The 21,997-nt window shown below is 43.3% G+C and overlaps 1 protein-coding gene across 1 annotated transcript; it reads right to left on the reverse strand.

Annotated features, from left to right (window-relative positions):
• Positions 1 to 7,087: 7,087 nt before the first annotated feature.
• Positions 7,088 to 18,542, reverse strand: Dynlrb2 (dynein light chain roadblock-type 2). The gene is made up of 4 exons (XM_052728114.1): positions 18,235 to 18,542; positions 16,072 to 16,147; positions 8,447 to 8,614; positions 7,088 to 7,330 (listed from the first exon to the last, which is right to left on the reverse strand). The coding sequence occupies exons 1-4, from the start codon at positions 18,235 to 18,237 to the stop codon at positions 7,287 to 7,289; spliced, it is 291 nt and encodes a 96-aa protein (XP_052584074.1). The 5' UTR covers positions 18,238 to 18,542; the 3' UTR covers positions 7,088 to 7,286.
• Between the last annotated feature and the right edge of the window lie 3,455 nt (positions 18,543 to 21,997).

Below are 21,997 nucleotides of genomic sequence, written 5' to 3' on the forward strand. Positions count from 1 at the left end.
TATGGTAAATATGTTTTAAATTTCTGATAATAATAATTAATAATAAAATAGACATCTGTACTATATCAGAAATCAGGACCACTATGGGTATATTTTCTTCATGTTAATAATTGGCATCTATACCATATCAGAATTCAAGGCCACTGTAGTGGACATTCTCCCATTTTGGGGGACAAGAAGCCGAGATAAAAGGAGCTGTTGTTTCTTCTAGTGTGTAGTAGAGTAAGACTTTCAGCCCACACTGTGTCAACTCTGGCATGTCCTATGTTGTAAAGGTGACCAAAGAAGGAGAATTTTAAAATTCTGCATATGGTCAGTGTTCAGGACTCAGGACATCTCAGAGGTCCATAGCTAGGCATGGGGCTGAGCACCTGGAATCCAGTTGAAGAGAGGGAGGAGGGATTGTACAATCAGGGAGGAGGGATGGGGAGGGGTAGTCAAGATCAAGATGGGGAAACCCACAGAGACAGCTGACCTGAGCTAGGGGGAGCTCACAGACTTTGGATGGACAGCTGGGGAACCTGCAGGGAACCAAACAAGCCCTGTGAATGTGGGTGACAGTTGGGTGGCTTGCTCTGCTTGTGGGGCTCCTGGCAGTGGGACTTGGATTTATCCCTGGTGCATGAGCTGGCTATTTGGAGCCCACTCCCTATGGTAGGATACCTTGTTCAGCTTTGATGCAGAGGGGTGGGAAGGGACTTGGTCCTGCCTCAACTTGATGTGCTAGACATTGTTGACTCCCTGTGGGAGGCCTTACCCTCTCTGAAGAGTGGATGGGGGGTGGGGGTAGGGGTGAGATTAGGAGGGAGTGGGAGGAGAGGAGGGAAGGAGAACTGTGGTTGGAATACAAAATGAAAAAAATCTAAAATAAAATAGTATATAATAAAAAAAAAGAAATCTCACTTTGTATTTCAGGGACAATTTGTTACTATTAAACTTCAGTCCCTTAAAACTTATCATCTGATTTTCTGATTCTAGTTATTAATAACATTTGCTTCTTTCTTAATAGTAATACATTTTAAAAATTGTTCATTTGAAGCATATGTGCTATGATCAACTTGAACTTAAAATAATGTTTGTTATTAAATTTAACGTTAACCTTTAAAATTACATAAATGATTAAAGTATACATACTAGACAACATCAATATTTTCATCATTGGATCAAACACAAGTGAAGTTTAAAATCTTCACTGGCATATACTTCAATAGCACACATTTAGATGAGGTTTGTAAGAAAATTAAAATTTAAGAAAAAAAAAAAGATTCAGGACATCTGTCAAGAGACCTCTGAAGCCATGTATTCTGAAAGAAACAAGGACCCAGTACCTTCCCTAGGGTCTGACCCAGAAGGAAGTGAGAGGGCTTCATCCTCTTTCCTCTGAGTTCAAGGAATGGTTGGGTGCAGCTGTTGTAGAATGCGTTCCTCCAAACATAACAGCTGCCACCATCTCCATTGGAGCTTCATGAGTACCGGCCAGAGACCCCAAAAGCATACCTGTTGACTGTCAAAGTTCCCTCATAGACAGCAGTGTCTGGCAGTATCATTTAGACTTCCCTGTGAGATTCCATCCACTCCCTTTTGTGTCTCCCTGCCAGCTGTGTGTTATTCTGCCCAAGCAGCGCTTGGCTTCACGTTCTCAGGAGCTGCTAGATACGGAGTGTGGAAGACTGAGGGAGAGAGTCAATCTAAGCAGCTATGAGGAGTGTCATCCATACTGGGGTGAGATATTTTTGGTGATGTGGCTGATTTGGGACCCACCCACATGACTATTAAGTAACCCTCACCCCTGCTCTGTAAGTAACCCTCACCCCTGCTCTGTAAGTAACCCTCACCCCTGCTCTGTAAGTAACCCTCACCCCTGCTCTGTAAGTAACCCTCACCCCTGCTCTGTAAGTAACCCTCACCCCTGCTCTGTAAGTAGCCCTCGCCCCTGCTCTGTAAGTAACCCTCGCCCCTGCTCTGTAAGTAACCCTCACCCCTGCTCTGTAAGTAACCCTCACCCCTGCTCTGTAAGTAACCCTCACCCCTGCTCTGTAAGTAGCCCTCACCCCTGCTCTGTAAGTAACCCTCACCCCTGCTCTGTAAGTAACCCTCACCCCTGCTCTGTAAGTAGCCCTCACCCCTGCTCTATAAGTAACCCCTACAAACGCCTTGGTCTCCTATGTTGGACTTTGGTAGACCTGCACTCTGCTCTCTCAGCGTTACCCCATCTGGGTGAAGCCAGTGTTTGTCTTTATCTCCTCAGGGAGAAGGTCATGAAACATGGGTCAACTCTTCATGTCAAGTCTTACAGAATGAATGCACTAGAGAATGTCACCAGCCTCGAATGTCTCAAACTGTCCAGAGACCTCTGAGCTTCCGTTAGCAGAGGTGACTATGTTAAGGGAAGGCTGGAGACCCCTCCCAGTCTCTCAGGACATGAGCTACTGCTTTATTCTTGTTAAATCCTTACTTGGAGATTTGCTCACCAACTGGAAACTCTTCTGGTCCCAAACATCATCCATTTTTCCTCAATACCAATATGAGCAAATATTATTGGGTGAATATGGTCAGTTCATCTCCACATGCTCTAGTTCCCATTTCAGGGACATTGTATGACTTTCTAACAAGAGGAAGAGATTATTTTGCTTTGTGCCAAACACGTATTTGAGATAATTATAATTTTTTGAAAGCCACGAAAAGAGGATGAAGAGAGAGTTCAGGGGTTAAGGGTTCATAGTGCTTTAGCAGAGGACCCGAGTTTAGTTTCCAGTACCTACACAGAGTAGCTAACAACCACCACTAACTAACTCCAGCTCTAGGGGATCTGATGCACTCTGCTGGCCTCCACAGTCATCTGCACTCATGTGCACACACACACCCTATGGTAGTTTTGGCTTTAGAAGAAGATAGGCAGTCTCATATTAGAGCTCTGAAAAGATCCCCCAAAGCCTCCAATGGAACAGTCCTGCTCTTCAGAGATGAAGATGGGTAGTTCATGGTGCTAATGATGTGTAAATGTGCGCTCAGCTGGTTTTTAAGCTTGACTTTGAGGCTTATTTTTGTTAATATTTATGGTTAGGAATCTGTCCCCCTGGAGACACTCACTGCAAACAGCTCTCCTGTTGTTCAGGTAAAATTTACAACTAGCTGGATTAAAAGGAGACACAGCATGAGGCCAGGCTTGCATTTCTTAGTAGGCAAGGAAAATCCACCAATGGCTTTGGATGAGTCTGGATCATTAGTCTTTATGTGCAGTCATCTTTGAAATATAGCTCATGACCTAGGTGCTATGAATCCAAGAGGGAATAGGGGGTCCATGTGCTGGAACAGAGACATGGTACAAACTCCACAAGACAAGATCTGCTTCAAGTGCTATTTATTGGCTCTGTAATTCTACCTTTCACTGCCACAGTCTCTGTCCCCATCAGAGTTAACTCTTGGTGCAAATCTAAGGAGACTTCGGTGAGTTCCCAGCCCAGTGGAATAGAGGGGCCTTCCTCCCCAAAGGAGCATGCATGAGCCCTGGCATTTGCAGTGGTGCCATCTGCACTTGCCAGAGATTTCACACCACTCTATCTCAAATGGGCCTTGAAATTTTTGACTTGGCCCAGCAGAAGGAAGTGGCTTTACTGTTCAGCCATGCATCTGCTCATCAGCTCAGGGTAGGCTTGGAAACTAAGGGGAGATGACAGATTTAGGATCCAAATATTTCTTCTGTATATTTTAAAATAACACGCAATTCTGTATCCTCTGAAAGCAATTTTCAAAGGTGTGGAGGGATCTCACATGAGCCCCTAATACAGGCATGTATGCCAATTCCACAGGCATAGCCAGACCACTTCATGCTCACATACTTGATGTTTTAAAGACACCTAGACCCAGCTCAGGTGAAATACTTACCTGTCAAACCAAGGGCTTGGACAAGTGAGCTTTCTAGTTCTTTCCAGCTCTGAAATTTTGAAAATTGTAAGTGAAACAGTACTTCCCTTCTCATTAATGCATTTCTTTGCTTTTTGAATTCTAACAAGATCTCATGTATGCTGAATTATCAGATACTGAAGCTGTCCAGGAATGGACTGCATGATTATATCCCATCTTTATTGAGATGAGAGAAGAGGAAAACCCTGCACCCATGACAAAGATCTCAGCTGAGTAACCTGTAATTATGAAGTGCATCAAAATAGGATGTGTGGGTCTGAGAAGCCGAGTTAGTAAGTAAAGAGCACTTTCAGCACAAGCCAGGCACAACTCTGTGCATCTGTAACCTCAGCACTGTGATATGTGGGTAGGGAAAAGGAGGATGGCTGGGATTTGCTGGATCACCATCTAGCCCCAGATTCAAGGGACTGACATGGGGAGTGATAGAGCAGGTCACTGGCATCTTCCTCTACACACACACACACAGAGAGAGAGAGAGAGAGAGAGAGAGAGAGAGAGAGAGAGAGAGAGAGAGAGAGAGAGAATGGGGCAATGGCTTTTCTGTCAGACTTGACAATTCATTTTTGCTGTGAATGCTCATTCCCAGGGCTGAGTACCAGATCCTGATATACCACAGGCTCTTCTCATGGGGACCTGTGTGTGCTGTGAGGACTGTAGGGCACTCACTGGAGCTTGCTCCTGTGTCTTGTCTACTCCTTTCGGTCACTCCACTGAGGGCCACTGTTGAGAAGCAGCCAAGCAATCGACATGAGCCCAGTTCCTGTTCATCTGCACTGGCTCGGTTGGTTCCCAGAAACAGAACAACTGGGCTTTCTAATCATCCCATTTTACAGATGAAGCTCTGAGGCTCACGCTGATCTCAAATAAAAGAAATGGAAAGAATCCTTTTGAACCAGTGGCTCCCAAACTTTGGGTCCTGACCACTGCGAAGTGGGTCTCAGTTTGTTACATGGAGAGCATTTAAAAAATATTCACAGACAGTCTACATTCTCAGGAGTGCTGAGTTATGCTGTAGGGCTCAAGCATCATTGGGTGATCTTGTCTATTAGGCTGCATAGCCCACTGTTATCATGGCACTGGGTACGGTCCATTTTGGACCTGTCTCTTTTTCTAAGATCACTTGAGACTAAGCCAGTTTAACCTTAGGGATCTACCTCTGTCCCCCTCTCTCTGCATGCGCCTCCATCAACATTAACCTCCCAGGATGCAAATAGGGGTCATGGATGTGGGTGAGCTAACAAACTTACTGTGTGACATCCTTCACTCTTAGCCTGATTTGGAAGACTGCCAGAAACATACGTGAGGTACTTGTGGGCTCCTGAGGAAGCCAAACTGGGACATCTGACAAGAGGCTGTCTGTAGGTCTGCCTTGTGATGTTTTGTTGATTTTTATTGCATGAATCTCCAAAGTAAAAAGTAGATCCTGAAAGCTTACCTTCAGTATTGCTCCACATATATCATTTATTTGATTGAATAAAATTCTCAAAGTGGGGGTTAGATTCATATTGCCCTGGATCAGGGGCTGAGGCAGGGCACAGTAGATAGCTTTGGAATCAAGACCAGTATGGAAATATTTTCTTTCTTGACTGGGTCATGCCAACTTTCTGGTTGTGCCACTGTCTTAGAGTTCTAGAAGATGTTGCCGCAGGGAGAAACTGGAGAAAGGAGCATTCACCATCTGTTTTTTTTTTTTTTTTTTTTTTTACTATCTCACATGAATTTTCAGTTATCTCAAAACTAAAAGCTTAACAAAAATGGAGGGTATAAAACACATAATGCAATGTAACTATTTACTCAGTGTGAGTTTGAAGGTGCACAGGAACCTATTGCATTTATTACATTTTCTGAATGCTATAAGTATTTAGTAAAGGCAAAATTCTCTGGAGTTATCCTCAGTCTTTTGTGTACACAACTTCACCCAAGATCTACTCTTGGTCCCCTTAGCCAGTTGTGACGGAGGCAGCAGCCTGAGGGATTTTATGAAGGACAACAGTGTTGTGGAATATTATTTTAACTAGGCAAAGATGTTTTACATTTGTTTGTCCTGTGGAATATTACTTTAACTGTGTAAAGGTGTGTTACATCTGTTCATGCTGCATTTGTTTAACCATGTAAGGATATGTGTTTAGTTATGTAAGGATGTGTTGCATTGTTTCACCTTGCCTGCCTAAGGTACCTGATAGGTCTAATAAAGAGCTGACTGTCCAATGGCTAGACAGAGAAAGGACAGGCAGGGCTTGTGCACAGAGAGAATAAATAGGAGGAAGAATGAGAGGAATGAGAGAAGAAGAAAGGGGAGGCAGAGGAGAAAGAAAGGGATATATCTGGGGCAAGAAGTCAGGCAGCTGCCAGCCAGCCAGATAGCAGCAGTGGAATTAAGATATACAGAAAGAAAAGCAAAAGGCCCTGAGGCAAAAGGCAGATAAAGAGAAACAGGTTAATTTAAGCTAAAAGACCTAGCCAGAAATGACCCTAAGTTAGCTGAGCATTCCAAACTAGTAAGTCTCCGTGTCATTATTTGGGAGCTGGCTGGCAGGAGAGAAAAATCCTCGCTACACAAAGGTTTTGAGCTGCAGTGATGACCTCACTTGAAAACCACTCTGTTTCTCCCTGTTCTTTTCAACCTGGGAGCACCCAAAGCTGTGAGCATGGGAATTCCTTGTCTTTCTGTAGCTTCTTTAGTGCTCCTCTGAAAATTTGTGGTATGTCATAGAAACAGGCAAAACGAGAGTTCTAGCTTTAGTGACAGCAATTTCTAGACTGAAGGAATGACCTTTAGTGTGGTGTTTTGAATGAGAACACATGGTCCCTGTTGGTGGCACTGTTTGGGAACCTTTAGGATGTGGAGCCTTGTTGGAGGAAGTAGGGCACTGGAGGTGAGTTTGGGGCATTTCCAGTCTCATCTTGCTTTTGGTTCACTCTGCTTTGTGGGTGTGATTGAAAATGCTCTCTCAGCTACTCTGGCCTCCTCAGCTGCCATACCTCTGCTGCCATTATGGATTCTCCTTTAGTTTTTTTTTTTTTTTAGTGTGTGTGTGTGTGTGTGTGTGTGTGTGTGAGAGAGAGAGAGAGAGAGAGAGAGAGAGAGAGAGACAGAGAGAGAGAGAGAGAGAGAGAGAGAGAGAGAGAGAGAGAGAGAGAGAGAGATTTAAAAACAGGGTCATAAATGGCAGAATTTGTTTATTATACAGCAAAAGTACAAGACCACAATACAGTCAAAAGGGACTAAGGGAGACATGTAGAGCATTTCGTTGTCAAAATAGGAGAGCATGTCTATAGACTCAATTAGGGTCAATATTATGGACTAGAGGAGTGAAGGGCTTCCAGGTAACATCAAGAAGATGGAGTTGGCTGCAGCAGGTCTACTCACATGGGTTCTGGATGACAATCAGAAGATATTCCTTATCTAGGGAGAAACATGAATGAAGTTAATTCATATCTAATCCATGAACATTTCAGCGAGCCTGCCTTCTTCCAAACACCACATGGATGTTGGGTAGACAATGGCTACACATCAGAATTACCATGGCACACTGGAGAAGATGGAAGCACACAGACTTGGCACAGCATTTATAATTTCATTTGTCCATTGTCCCCGGCATGACTAATTATGATAAATATTCTACAAGTAGTATTTATGTGCAGTAGCAGATAAAACTTTATCTACTTATCTGATGAGATCATGTGCTATATGCTAGGTTTGTGGCCATAACACAATTATTCAGAAACACAGTGAGCATAATTCCTTCAAGGACGTGACTCTGTGGCCATGTCTTCCAGCAGACCAGCTGGTCACACTGACCTCACAGGGAGGCAACACACAACTAGCCTTGGATACACTTCCTATTTCATTTCCAGGATGGGTCACTTCTGCCACTATTCAGAGTCCCTGTGCCATTCTGCCATTTCTGTCCCTGTTTTTAAGTAACACACACACATAAAGCACTTGCTCTCTTCCATGCGTGTGTGTGTGTGTGTGTGTGTGTGTGTGTGTGTGTGTGTGCGTGCATGCATACACACACACACACACACACACACACACACACACACACACACACACACACACACACACTTGAAAACTGAAAACTAAAAGAGAGTCCATAATGAGAGTGGAGACATAGCAGCTGAGTGGGCCAGAGCGGCTCAGAGAGCGTTTTCAACCACACCCAGAAAGCAGAGTGAACCAAAAGCAAGATGAGCCTGGAAATCCTCCAAACCCATCTCCAGTGATGTCCTAGTCCCTGTCCTAGTCCCTGTACCAGTTATTTTGATAACTAGTAAGTGTAAATGGGAAAATTCAGCTTGTTTAAAGGTCAGATTATTCGCTAATGTCATACAATGTTTGAGTTTGGCTTTTCGGAATGAAACGTATTTGTTTTTGTGATCAAAGAGCTTTATGCCTTGCATTACATATTGACATCTATACCCTTGACAAGACTCTATATCCCTCCGTCTTTGAAACAAGGTTTTAAATCAGTAAGGTAGAAAAGCATTTTAAGTATGAAATGACATGTTCAGTTACCTGGGGCTACCATGATTTCATGTTTCTTCGATCTGATCCTGAGGAAAGTCAGGTCGTTCTGGGGGTCAATGTCCCGGACCGTGCTCTTAGCCTTCATGGTCAGCTGGTGGAGAAGACCCGCATATTGAACTGTTGTGGAGTTGTCCAGGGTTGTTCGGATTGGAATGCCTGTGAGGAGATTTAATTTGGAGTTATTTTCACCCTGATTATAAGAGAGATATGTGCGCTGTAAAAACTGCTGGAAATCACTCATCCTTGTAATGGCAGAAAAACTGACGGTGGATATCACTAACTGGCATCAATTTTAGCTTATGGTTTGTTTTTATCATCTTTTTGTGTCTATATAGAGTTTTAAGTAGAGTTGAGTCAAGTGGTGTTTACAGATTCGACTGTGACTTTCTCATTATTTAAGTCAGAACACACAAGCTTCCCTTGCCAGTAATGTCATTGCCATTACTGTTTATCTCTGCATGCTTTTATTGTATGGATATGTTGTAATAGGATCAATATATTGTTTGGATATTTGGTATTTTACATATTTAATAGTAAATTTGTGGTGAATATTTTTGTGCATAAATCATCTATAAGCTGTTAATTGGTCATTTTAATCCTAATCGTATATATATATGATTTAATCCCGATTGCACATATATTTATATATATGCATTATCAAGACATCCCACTTTTGAAATCTGTGGTCTATAATGTGGCATTTGTCTGCTTCCCTGAAACATGAGCCACAAAGGGACAGCACTGCCTAATTTCTAACTCTGTCCACAGTGTTTTGCAAACAAATTTTATGTTAGAAAAATATGGTAACAAGGAGACTGACTTTTTCTGGGTGGGTGTCCCTGTTTTGTGCTTATTTTCTGTTTAAGCATTATTAAATTTGGCCTCTTGTTCACTCTGTTGCTGTATTATGTGAGATTAGAACAGATTAAATCTACTGATTTAATTAAAAAATTCTAGCCAGACAAATATGCAAGTCTGAGTTAATACAGTTCAAAGCCGTCAAGCCCCGGCTGGGCCCCCAGCACCCAGTGTGTGTTATGCAGCAGCCAGCAAGTTAGATGCTTCACACACATTGTATCTGATCGTGCTGATTATGTTGAGATTATGATTATGTTGAGAACTGTCAGACAGGAAGAAACTCTAGGGATTTCATTTTGAAATGTGCCTTCACTTCAGGGGGACACATAGCAAGAGTCTGTCTGGGATCGTTATCCAATTCCTTAAGCATCTGAATTAAGGCCAGTCAACAAAAGTCCAAAGCAGCTCTTAGGTTTTCCTTCAGAAAACATAGCTCCAGAAACTAATACCAAAGATGAGCATTTTTCAAAGACAAAGGATTACTATCTTAGAATTTTATCAAGGCTTCACAACACTGTGGGAGACTGTCAGTTTTGACTTTGAAGCAGACTTGACTTTCTTTGCGATATCATCTCCAGAACAGTAACAAAGGGTTGTCCAGCTTTCACAGCATGACCTATTCTGTAGAGAAAACCATTCATTTCTCTAATATTATTTCTTGTCCACTTTCTCCCCAAGGGAAGTCTGTTGTCTTTCATAGCCAAGAAGTCACAAAGCATGGACCTGCAGCCAGTGGGAAGTAGTAGTATAGCAGGTACCCAGATTCCAGAGAGACTTTTGGACAGACAGTTTTGTTTCATATCTTAAACACTGACAACCATTGAAGCCTGAATTGCTCAGTGTCAGGATAAGAAATAGAACCAGAATAAATTCTTCAAAGCACAGATGACAAGACCATGAAGCAGAGGCTTGGACTGTTGAGTCTGTCTGTTCGTAATCCAGGCCAGTAAATAAAAGAGGCCACCTTTCTGAAGAACACATGCACAACTATAGAAATGGGATGTTTTCACTCTCAGATCCTTGAAAGCAGACAATCAGGAGGTCAGGGTTGGGGATTTAGCTCAGTGGCAAAGTGCTTGCCCAACAAATGCAAGGCCCTGGGTTTTGTCTCCAATCTCCCAGACCAACCAACTAACCAACCAACCAACCAACCAACCAACCAACCAACCAACCAACCAACCAACCAACAAGACAAAACAACCAGTTAAGAAGTATTTAATGAGCTTTTGCTTTGTACCAGTTAAATTAATCTATTAAAAGTATTTTTAAGCTGGGCTGGTAGTGCACGCCTTTAATCCCAGCACTCAGGAATGCAGAGGCAGGCGGATCTCTGCTTGAGGCCAGCCTGGTCTACAGAATGAGTTCCAGGACAGCTAGAGATACACAAAGAAACCCTGTCTCAAAAACAAACAAACAAATGCATTTTTAGGCTGGGTGTGGTGGTGAATGTTTTTAACCCCAGTGCTTTAGAAACCCAGACAGGAAGATGGTTGTGAGTTTTAGGCCAGCTCTTTTATAAAAACAGATCCAAAAGTAATCTCAGTACGTGGCATAAAGTTCACTCACTTGCTTTGGTGTGTGTGTGTGTGTGTGTGTGTGTGTGTGTGTGTGTTGTGGAGGCCAAAGGACAACCATGGGTGTCAGGTGTCATGTTCAGGGAAGCTGTACATCTCCTGTGGGGCAGAGTATTTCATTGGCCTGGAGCTTACCAGTTAGGATATATCAGCTGGCCAATGAACCCAGCAATCCTCCTATCTATACCTCTCTGGTGCTGGGATTATAAACAAGAACCACCACACCCACTGGGAATCAAACTCAGGTCTTTGTGCTTTCAAGGAGAGCACTTTACTGACTGAGCTGTCTCTCCAGCCTCACTCACCTCCTTTCTGAGAAACAATCATCGGTCCTAGTTTTTTACATCTCCATCCAGGAATACACTAAAAGTGACTGAAAAATCACTTTGAATTATCACTTATGTGATCGCTGTAATCTGTGCCTAATCCTGTTCCTCTCTCCATTCCCCTTCTTTCCCTCCTTCCCTCCCTCCCTCTCCCTTCCCTCCTTCCCTCCTCTCTCCCTCCCTCCCTCCCTCCCTCCCTCCCTCCCTCCTTCCTCCTTCCTTCCCTCCCTCCCTCCCTCCCTCCCTCCCTCCCTCCCTCCCTCCCTTCCTTCCTTCCTTCCTTCCTTCCTTCCTTCCTTCCTTCCTTCCTTCCTTCCTTCTTCCCCTCCCCTTCTTTCTGTGGTGCTGGGGATCAGAACTCACAGCCTCATGTTTGCAAGGTAAGCTCTCTACCAGTTGGGCTGTACCCCTTGCCTCACCCTCTGTCATTCTTCCATACTTAAGTGTATACATGTACCTGACTGTGTAAACAAAGAGGAAATACTGACAACTGCTTTGTATTCTAGTTTTTCATATAAAGATAAGTGGTTCACTACCTTTCTTCAAGAATATGTGTTTGTGTGTATAGTTTCTATTTTAATAGCGCCCTAATATTTTTATTTAATACCTTTAGGAAATTGTTTGGTAGAACATACAGGGCTAAACTGTTTAACAGGCAGTTGAATGTCTACTTTGTAATACATGTAACTTACATGACCTCCTGACAGGCATTTAGGCTGTGCTCAGTCTATGACTTCTAGCAACAAGGCTACATAACCTGTCATTGCACATTCATTTGTTTGGGTAGGCGACATTTCCAAAACAGAGCTCCCTGAACAAAACATATGAACATTTTAGAATTTGATATTGTTGAATTTATGGCACCACTCTAGGATATGACTGCCTGTGATCCTGAGAAGCTGGGAGTCATTATTTCAGTTTGCCACTGCAACTGTGCCTTTGTGCTTTGCTGGGTAGATTGTATTTCCGTAGCAAAAGAACCAACGGGCTGAATGACTGATAAAATCTAATGATATTCAAATGATGAATTGTTGGACGCGTCAAGAATATTTAAAGTCAAAAGCCGATAGAAACTGGGCTTAAACATAAAAGACTATATGACAGCTTTGAGTACTTGGGAGGTGGATATTTACATATTGGTGTTACAATGATGGTTCTTATAAATGGGAAACTAAAATGAATAAAGAATCCACTGTCGTCTGTCATTGAAACCTAGATCACTCAGAAACAACAATGGAGTCTTCTTTTTTTGTCTTAAATAGGAAGCCTGTGTCTTGGAAACAAAGCAAAGGCTCAGTACACAACCTGGCGTGTGATGCCATCTAAATGGATAAACACAGTAGACCTACTTAATTAACTACAAGGCAAGCTGACAATGATGTTAACACGTTGTCTACGAGGCTTTTCAACCACAGTCACCAGCAGAGAACAAGAGGGTGGCAATAGTGTCCCGGGGACCTGCTTTTAGTACTAAATTGCCCAGGACTTCTGAAGGCTGTGAAGCTGAACTGTAATAAGAGACGCCTCCAGCAACACTTGAGAAGGCTATTAAGACTGTTTTGTTACATTGAGGTCACACAACTTATACCACATGCCATTAGTAAACAGCCCTGACACCCTCGGATCATTGACCATCTCACCACAAAAATAAGCTGGGGAGCGGGTTAATTTGATGTCAGGTAGAAATCAAGTTTCCACAACCCTTGAAAAGTGCCCTCATTCTTGACATAATATTATTCTAGTGGCAGTTAGAGAAAGCTAGGCGGTTAGGTATTAAAAATAACACTTCTGTTGCTCTCATCAAGAAATTGAAATTTTCACTGAGAAGTGCAGGAAAGCAAACTTTACTTCTAATGTCACTACTTGGGGAGAATCACTCCGACATCTGAACTTTTCCTTCTTCACTCTTTTTTGGTTTTTTTTTTTGTTTTATTTTTGTTGTTGTTGTTATTTTTGTTTCTTTGAGATGGGGCACCATGAAGCTTAGGCTGGCCTCAACCTAGCTGAAGATGGCCTTGAACTCCTGCTTCATCACCCCAGTTCTGGGATTCTAGGTATGTTCCACCACGCTGTATTTATTCAATAGAACCCAAGGCTTTATGCATGCTAGGCAGGCACCCCACCACTTGAGCCACACCCTAGCTCCCCATGTTTACTTGGAGTGTATGCATGCACCTGACTGCATAAACTATCCAAAAATGTGTCCTGTTGCTTCATTTCTTGCTTTTGTTCCTAGGTCCAAATCTTTTCCCCATCACTCTTTGTTGTGGTGTTCTTCAGACATCTAATGCACCTCACCAACTTTGGGTGCTTTAGATTAAGGCATTCCAAGGAAACTCATTAGAGGCATTGGCCTGTGCCTGTACTGGGTTAAAGTGTTCTCCCAAACTTAAGTCCACCCTAAACTTCAGAAGACAGCCTTGTTTGGAAAAAGGTTCTCTGTAGAAGCAATCAGTTCAAATGAAGCCATACTGGGTTAGGGTGGGTTTTCATAGATATAGACTAGCGTAATCTGTCTGTAAGCCAAGCAACACCGATGATTGACTACCACGAGAAATGCGCAAGAGGTCAGGAGCCTCCAGCCACAGATTCCTCAGAAAGACCATGGCCCAGTGAAGCTTCAATTTCAACCTTCCAAGTAGAGATGTAATAATTTTTTGCTGAGTTTTTTGTGGTGTGTGTGTGTGTGTGTGTGTGTGTGTGTGTGTGTGTGTGTGTGTGTATACATGGGTGCATGCACAGGTCAGATGCTGACATTGGGAGTCTTTCTCATCAGTTTTACTTTAATTTTACTGAAATAGTGTCTCTCACAGAACTTGGAACTTAACTGGTTCATTAGGCTCCCTGGCCAGGGAGCCCTAGGGATACCCTGTCTCTTCTTCCCCAGATGCTTGTATTCCAGGAGCACAGATGTTGTACCTACCTTTTCACACAGGTGCTGGGGATCTGAATTCAGGTCCTCACACTTGTGCAGCAAACACCTAACCGACAGATCTCTCTCCCCAGGCCCCGTTTCTACTATTCAAAGCCAACGAAGGTGTGTGTGGTATTTGCTGTCATAGCCGAAGCAAACTCACAAGGCCTCCCCTGTGACGTCACACAGGTAGCTCCTGTAAGTCAGGGTGGGGGATTCTGTAGCAGATACTAGGAAGCAGAGTCCGTTTAACCAGGGCCACCCCAAGAGTTGACCACTTCCTGGAAATACACAGCCCAGCTTTTGACTTCTTGTACAGACAATCCTAACTCCTTCTTCCTCATTCCTCAGGCTCAGTGAATTTATCGTAGTGCCCATCACTACATGCATTTAACAGAATTATTATTTTTTTATTTTCTAAAACAAGCCAAATGTTTCCTCTGCAAATCTCAAGCAAGTAAATCAAAGTTCTCAGAAATTCTTTAATTAGAATCCTATTAACTGTTGGCAACTAAACTGGGCACTCGATGGTCCTCTCCTCTAACTGCCGCAGCCACCAGGACTCGGGTTATTTTCCATCCTTGATGACACGGAGACAGAGTGCAGAATTTCATCAGTCTCTTAGCTGGTGGTTGCACAATAACCATTTACTGGTGGATTGCACCAGAACACTGAGCTGGGGACCAGCCAAGTCTACGACTGTACCCACTGTGAATTATTACAAGCGGCTACTCTTATTTCAAAGAATTCTCTGGAAATGTTGGTACCTTTCACTCTTTTTTTTTTTTTTTTTTTTTTTTTTTGGTTTTTCGAGACAGGGTTTCTCTGTGTAGCTTTGCGCCTTTCCTGGATCTTGCACTGTAGACCAGGCTGGCCTCGAACTCACAGAGATCCGCCTGGCTCTGCCTCCCCAGTGCTGGGATTAAAGGCGTGCGCCACCACCGCCCGGCAACTTTCACTCTTAACAAATGCCCGACTTAGCAGAAGGATAAGCAGGGACCTTTGAGAGGCAGAACATGGAGCAATGAGCCAGGGAACATGCTATGCAGAGTCTTCCTATAGGGGGCGGATACTTCTGTGCACACCTGCACCTGCACACATGCATAAGTGGAAGTCAGAGGACAAGTTGTTGGAGTCAGTTATCTCTTTCCACCACATGGTTGCTGGGGGTAGAACTCAGGTCTTCAGGCTTGTCCGCAAGCACACTTTGCCCACTGAGCCACTGGGTAGACTCACTATGCAGATTCTGGATGATGGTTCAGAGACAGTGAGTCCCAGGTGAGTATCCACATCTCATAGTTGGGAATGAATTATTCCTTCCTGCCTGTTATTTACAGGACTATTCCAGAAATGCTATGAAATGAATTCTTGTGTTGGAGGGGTCCCAGGGAGACTTGGAGGGGGCTGTAGGGGAGAGAGTTGCCTAAGATATATTATATACACATATGAAAGATATCTGCATGAAATGTTCAAACAACAAATTAAAATTGCTATTAAAAGGAATAAAAATGAATTGTAAATGTTTTTTTACCTAATATGATAACAGAAAATTTTAATTTTAAATGAAGATTGAAGCTCTGTACTGTAGCCTTTATAACATTAAGCTGAAATCAAACTGCCAATCATATAATTTCCCCCTGCCTTTCAACAAGAGAGTTTTGCTGGCCCTCTTGAAGTGATGTGAATTGCCAGAGTTTTTGAAGAAGACACTGTGTAGTATTTCTTAGGGATACATAGGCATTGTAGGCAGTGTGTCTTAGATGAGTGATTGGTATACAGTAGGTATCCTATAGATGTCTGATGAATAACTGCTAGGGCTGGGACAGACAAAACATGCTTTTAAGTTTATAATCTAACATAAGTGTCTTCATTTTTAACATAATAAATGGGTCTCCAGTGAGCCTCTGTTTTGGGACCCAGTCAGCTTATGGCAAGAGTTACCTTCTGCGTTGACCACCATGGTTCCAATGACCCCTTTGTGGCTCTGGATTCTCTTGAGGGTTTCCTCCACCTCTGTCTGCAAGAGATTAGGGCCACCATTAGCTAGAAAGGTCTCTGTGGTGACATCAACTCTACAGAGAACATCTAGGAAGATACCTAGTCCCCTATTTCTCTAACTGAGAGCTGGATGCTATATGCTCGGCTGTTTAAGAGGTAAGCTTAAAACTGTTAGATCTCACATAGAAACTGTGTAAGAAGCCTTCACTTGCAGAGAACCTAGACAGATTTCCAGGTTTCAGCCCCAGTGGAGACAGAGATCCTCATAAGGGCTCCCTAGAAGCTTAAGTATCCTCATTTGCTAGAGAAGTAGTGCTTGCTTTGTTTGTTTTTATATTGGCCAGAAATCTACCTTAGGTTATCTTTTAGTAGCTCCCATTTCTGTACTTAGGAAAATTTCTTTTGTGTGTCATAGTCCTTTAATACTTATCCATCAACACTATATCCTCTGAGTGTCCAAAAGCTGCCCTCAGAGAGACATCTTAGTTTCATCTGTCACCTCCATTGGGCATTCATTCTGGTCATTCAATGTACAAAAGGTATTCTATGCAAGTAGCATATTGCAGGATGCTGGGGTCTCCTGATTGCAGTGGCTTGTGTCTTGGTTTAAGCTGAATGTTCAGCTGTGAATGACTGGGACCCCGTGGCTGGGTTTTACGTTCCCCTGTATGAGCTGACTGTGCATAAACCACTGTGCTCCCTGTGCTGTCTTTTTTTCCTACAGCACATTGAAAATCTTTACATTTCTTTTTAAAATATATTTTATTTTATATTTATATAAATATATTTATATTTCAGTCAGAGGCCGGTTTTCTTTTGCACCCAAGGTATATGTGAGTGAGCACTTACATGTCTTCCCCATCACCAGAGCAGGTATGAATTTGAGGAAATGCCATGCTAGCTAGATTCATGGCTTTCCCCACTATGGATACTATTAACATTGAATTAGCATGTTCTTTAAATTATACCATGGCCCAAAGCTTAAAGAAATGCATCTGCAGAGGAGACTATTCATTGCTACCACAGGTTAAAAACTGACTCCCTGTCACAAATTGAAACAACAGTAAAAACAAGGAAGAAAGCATATTTTATATTTCACTACCATGAAAGTCCTGAGCCTGAGGTGTTCTCTGAAAGTGAAAATGGGACAGTAATATCAAGGACCTGATAGTGCCAGGCACTTGTTTTGTCCCATACACAGTCTTGGACAAAAACAAAACAAAAAACCAAAACCAAAACCAAAAAAAAAAAAAAACCAAACAAAAAACCCCAAACAAACAAACAAACAAACAAAACAACCAGAATGAAAGAAAGAAAAGGAGACGTTTTTCATGGGGTGAAACTTGGCATTTCTTAATCTTCTTCTGTCTGGCCTGGAAGATCCAAAAACCACCACAGTTCTGACCATCTCTGGAGAGTGTCTACAGCTCTCCAGAGCCACCCAGCCCTCTCTCTCCCTCCATCGCTCCTCTCCACTCCTTGCTCCTCCCTACTGTTCCCTCTCCTCCAGGGTGCTTCTCTCCTGACTTCCAGAGGCCCCAGTGCAACCTCTGGAGAGTCCCTAAGCCCATCTCCTTCCCTCCTCTCCTCTCCCCTTCCCTTCTCTCCCTTTGCTTCCTCTCTCCCTCCCTCCCTCCTTCCCTCCTCCCTCCCTCCCTCCCTTCCTTTCTTCCTTCCTTCCTTTTTTCCTCTTCCTCCTTTTTCTTCTCCTCCTCCTCCTCCCCGTCCTCCTCTCCCTCCCCTCCTCCCCATTCTTCTTCTTCCCCCTCCTTTTCTCTCTCCTTTCCTCCCCTTCTTCCTCTCTCCATTCCTCCTCCCTCCCTCCCTCTCGATTTTCCTTTCTTTCCTCTTTGTCTCTTGCTCCCCTCCTTTCCCATTCTCTTGCTCTCCCGGTCCAGTTTTCTCAGCCCGGGACCTTTCTCCTCCATCTCTATTGTTCTTTGCAAACTTTCCTGGCTCCCAGATTCATCTCAGCATCTCCCCTTTCTCAATAGCGCCCCTTCCAGCTGTCATCCCGTAAATAATGAGACCCTCCCAGGACAGCTGTGCCCATGCCCACGGTGCCTTCCCCTCAGCCCTTCCCGACATAGACCCAGCCAGATTTACCATCGTGCCGGTGGGACAGCTCCACTCTCAAGCCTGAGCTGCAGTTTCTGTGGTTGTCAACAACGCTTCCCCGTTGCTAGGAAACCAGGCAGGAAGTGGCTTCCAGAAAGCTGTGGGGCTGCGCCTGCGCAACCGTCAGGCTGTAGCTGAACCCGGGTTTTTCTCCCTGCCGCTGGCAGGCTGCCTCCTAGTCTTGCGAAAGGTTCTAGAAGGCAGGCAGAGGGCGTTCCTTCCCGATGTAGCTCAAGGCAATGGGTCGTGGTGGGGAACTCTTGTGTCTTGCGTGAGTCCTATGTCTTCCCCTTTCCATGTTTTCTGGAGATGTGGCGACCACTTGTCCCTGGAAGCAGGCAAGTGCAGCCAGCCATTCTACTGCCCCGAGGTGAGATATATGATACCCACGTGGATGCCTTATAATACCCACGTGAGATGCAGTACTATCTACATGAGAAACCATAGTACACTATGGCTGTGATAGCACCCAGGAAGGGTGCTCATGTCAAAACCAACTGATTTCACTTATCACTGAGTATTTGAGACTGAAGCTGAGGCGATCTAGAAAGGGTTGTAGGGTAGTCTAGTGTCATTTCTGTAGCTGTGATAAAACACCGTGACAAAGAGCAACTAGGAGAAAGGGTTCAGTTTAGTTCACATTTCCAGCTTGCAATCATCATTGTGGGGAAATCAAGGCAGGAGCTTGAAGCAGCTAGGTAGATCCATACTCAACAGAGAAAGAAAGACGGGGAGAGGGAGAAGGAGGAGGAGGTGGAGAAGGAGGAGGAGGAAGAGGAGGAAGAGGAGGAGAAGGAGGAGGAGGCAGAGAGAGAGAGAGAGAGAGAGAGAGAGAGAGAGAGAGAGAGAGAGAGAGAGAGAGAGAGAGAGAGAGAGAGAGAGAGAGAGAGGATGCCTAAGCTTGGTTCGTTTTTCACTAGTCCTTATGCAATTCAGTTCTTAGCTTAGGGAATGGTGCCTCTACGTTTAGGCTGGGCCTTCCCACATCAATTAACATAAGATAATCCCCATAGACATTTCCACAAACCAACCTATCTAGATAATCCCTCAGGGAGACTCTCTTCCCCAGTGATGATTCTACATTGTGTCTTGTTTACAATTAAAACTAACAATCACATAGTAGAAGAGTGGATCTGAGGTGTATGTGTGTGTACATTGTCTCAAGTGATTGCATTGTTTTGCAGGAATAAAATTGTGGGTCTTTGCAGCACCTCTGGTTGAATAGCATAAAGTCTTGACTCTTCATCGCCCTGCTTCCTCGTGTTTCTTCTAATCGAGGAGATTTCCACTTGAATTTACACATAGCCATTTGTTTTTCTTATAAAACTCTGGCTATGCACCGGATCTGTTATGTCAATCAACCTTAATGAAGGAAGGGGCTGCGTAAGCATGGGGGTGAGTTCCCTCATTTCTGGAGTCAGGGTGTCAAACTTGTTCAGGAGCTGACAGCTGTGATTAGAGGCAAGCAGGACTCCAGCATGAAAGGCCCTGGCAGCAGAGGCCAACAGCACAGGAAGAAATGAGAGGTGGCCAAACTGACTTCCACCAGCAGTCAAGTTGGACTCTGTGCATAGGAAATCAATGAGGAGAATATGAGCCATTTTCTCCTCATCGACTTTTCACTCTAATTATTCCTTGGAGGTAGTTTGGTTTAATTTTTATGCCTTCCCTTTGGGGGTGGGAATATAATGAATATCCAAGGTTGTGCTGTATAAAATGCCTTGGAGGAATCTGACATGCTCTCTCCCCCATCCTAGGTACTGGGCATCCTTCCACCCTCTCTGCTGCCTCCCATCTCTGCCCCTTTCTCTTAACTGACAGTGAGTTCTAAATAACCTTCAACTCCAGTGGAAGTGTGTTAGTGACGAAAACTTGCAAGCACTCGGAAAAACAAAAGTGCGGGCATATTTCATTCTTCCTCGTGCTTAAGCGTCAAGATGAGAGGCTTGTTTTTCTGAGCATGAGGGGCCTCTCTTGTTCTTGGCTGTCTCCCGTTTCTGGTTAGCCTGATGGGATAGGGGTAATGTCATGCCCTTGAATTTCCCCTTGGAATTTTCTCTACCATTCTATGTAACTTTGGCACTCAGTTTGCGATCACTGAGTTGGGCTGCACTCTCTATATCTTCTGTTCATTTTCCTCATGAGATTTCTGCATCATTTGTCAACTTAAACAGAATTTATAGTGCTCTACTGCTGGGCATCTTAAGCTTTATCCAGTTACAACCTCCTTTTCCTTGACAAGTTTTTTTTTTTATTTATTATCTATTTTATGCATATGGGTACTTGGCCTGCATGTATGTCTGTGCACTAAGTGTGTGTATAGAGACCACAGAGGCCAGAAGAGGATGACAGATCCTCTGGAATTTGAGTTACAGACAGTTATGAACTGCCATTTGGGTGCTGGGAATTGAACCCAGGACCTCTGCAAGAGCAACCAGTGCTCTTAACCTCTGAGCCATCGATCCAGCCTTCCATGACAATATTCTATGTGGCCTTGTGTGTAAAAAAGTAGGTCTAGAAATCAAGCATTTATTGATAAATCACAGAGAAATTTATTTGAATACAATTCTTTGGTCTACAGATAATCTTACCATTCATTAAAAGAGGAAAACAGTTTGCATGCTAATGAATAGGAGGTGCTTGTCTATCTAACACAAGCCAATTCGAAGATACTGTGATACTTACATGTTGAGGAATGGTGGTAGGAAAAATCCTTGTTTTCTGTAATTGAACATTAGTTTCTATATGGATGGAAAATTCCTGTTAAAATATAGATATTTTAACATAATATAATCACCACTGCAACTCTTAGCATTAGTCTTAAATTTGAGCGAGGTTTGTTTCAGACACTATTTGTTGGCTTTGCATGGTATGAGGGCATGCGCAATGCAGAGTGTACTTGATGTATGCTCAGAGCCAAAGCTGCTGTGTTTGAAATGCAACTCATCAAGAACTGCAAAACATGTCATATTCATTGTGTGTCTGATTTTGAATTAATTTTTGGTCCTTGCATGTTTAGGAACATTTTACTGTTTGTTTTTTTTTTTTTTTTTTTTTTTTGCCAAATTTGTTAAGAGTTTTGTACTTTGGTATCTCATTCAGAATTCCTCTCACTAAGGAGAAGGAGCAGTGGCAGAACCTTAAAGGAATTGGCCATATCACATCTATAATCTGAGGCAGAGAATGCATGCTAATGCTCACTTGCCTGCTTTCTCCATTCTTATGGAGTCCAGAACCTTCTGCCTAGGGAATGGTGCCACCCACAGTGGGCTGATCTTCTCACTTCAGTTAATATAGCAAAGATAGATAACCTCTGTTATACATGCCCACAGGCAAATATAATCTAGACTAGAGAGTCTCTCACTGAGACTCCCTTCCCAGGTGACTCAAGATTGTGTTGTTTATATGAGAACTAATTACCATATTATGGAAGCCATGGAGACCCCTCTTCGCTTCTCTCTCTTACATGCATGCCGTCTTGCATTTATACCTTTTGCTGTGCAAGGAAGTTCATGGCAGATGCTGGTACCTTGACATTGAACTTCCTACCAGCCAGATCTCTAAGGAATGATTTATGTCTTTATAACTTAATCAGCCTGTTGAATTTTGTTACAATGTTACAAAGTAGACTCTGACAGCCATTTACTAGAAGACTCCATTTATTCCATTGCTGTCTGTGTTACACACAAAATGTTCATACATGTATATTTGTCTTTGAGGGCTGCTCATTATATTCAAGTTTGTGGGTATC

Source organism: Peromyscus californicus, unplaced genomic scaffold (assembly GCF_007827085.1).
Source record: "Peromyscus californicus insignis strain IS unplaced genomic scaffold, ASM782708v3 Scaffold_8__1_contigs__length_139910024, whole genome shotgun sequence".
In the NCBI taxonomy this organism is placed as follows: Eukaryota; Metazoa; Chordata; class Mammalia; order Rodentia; family Cricetidae; genus Peromyscus; species Peromyscus californicus.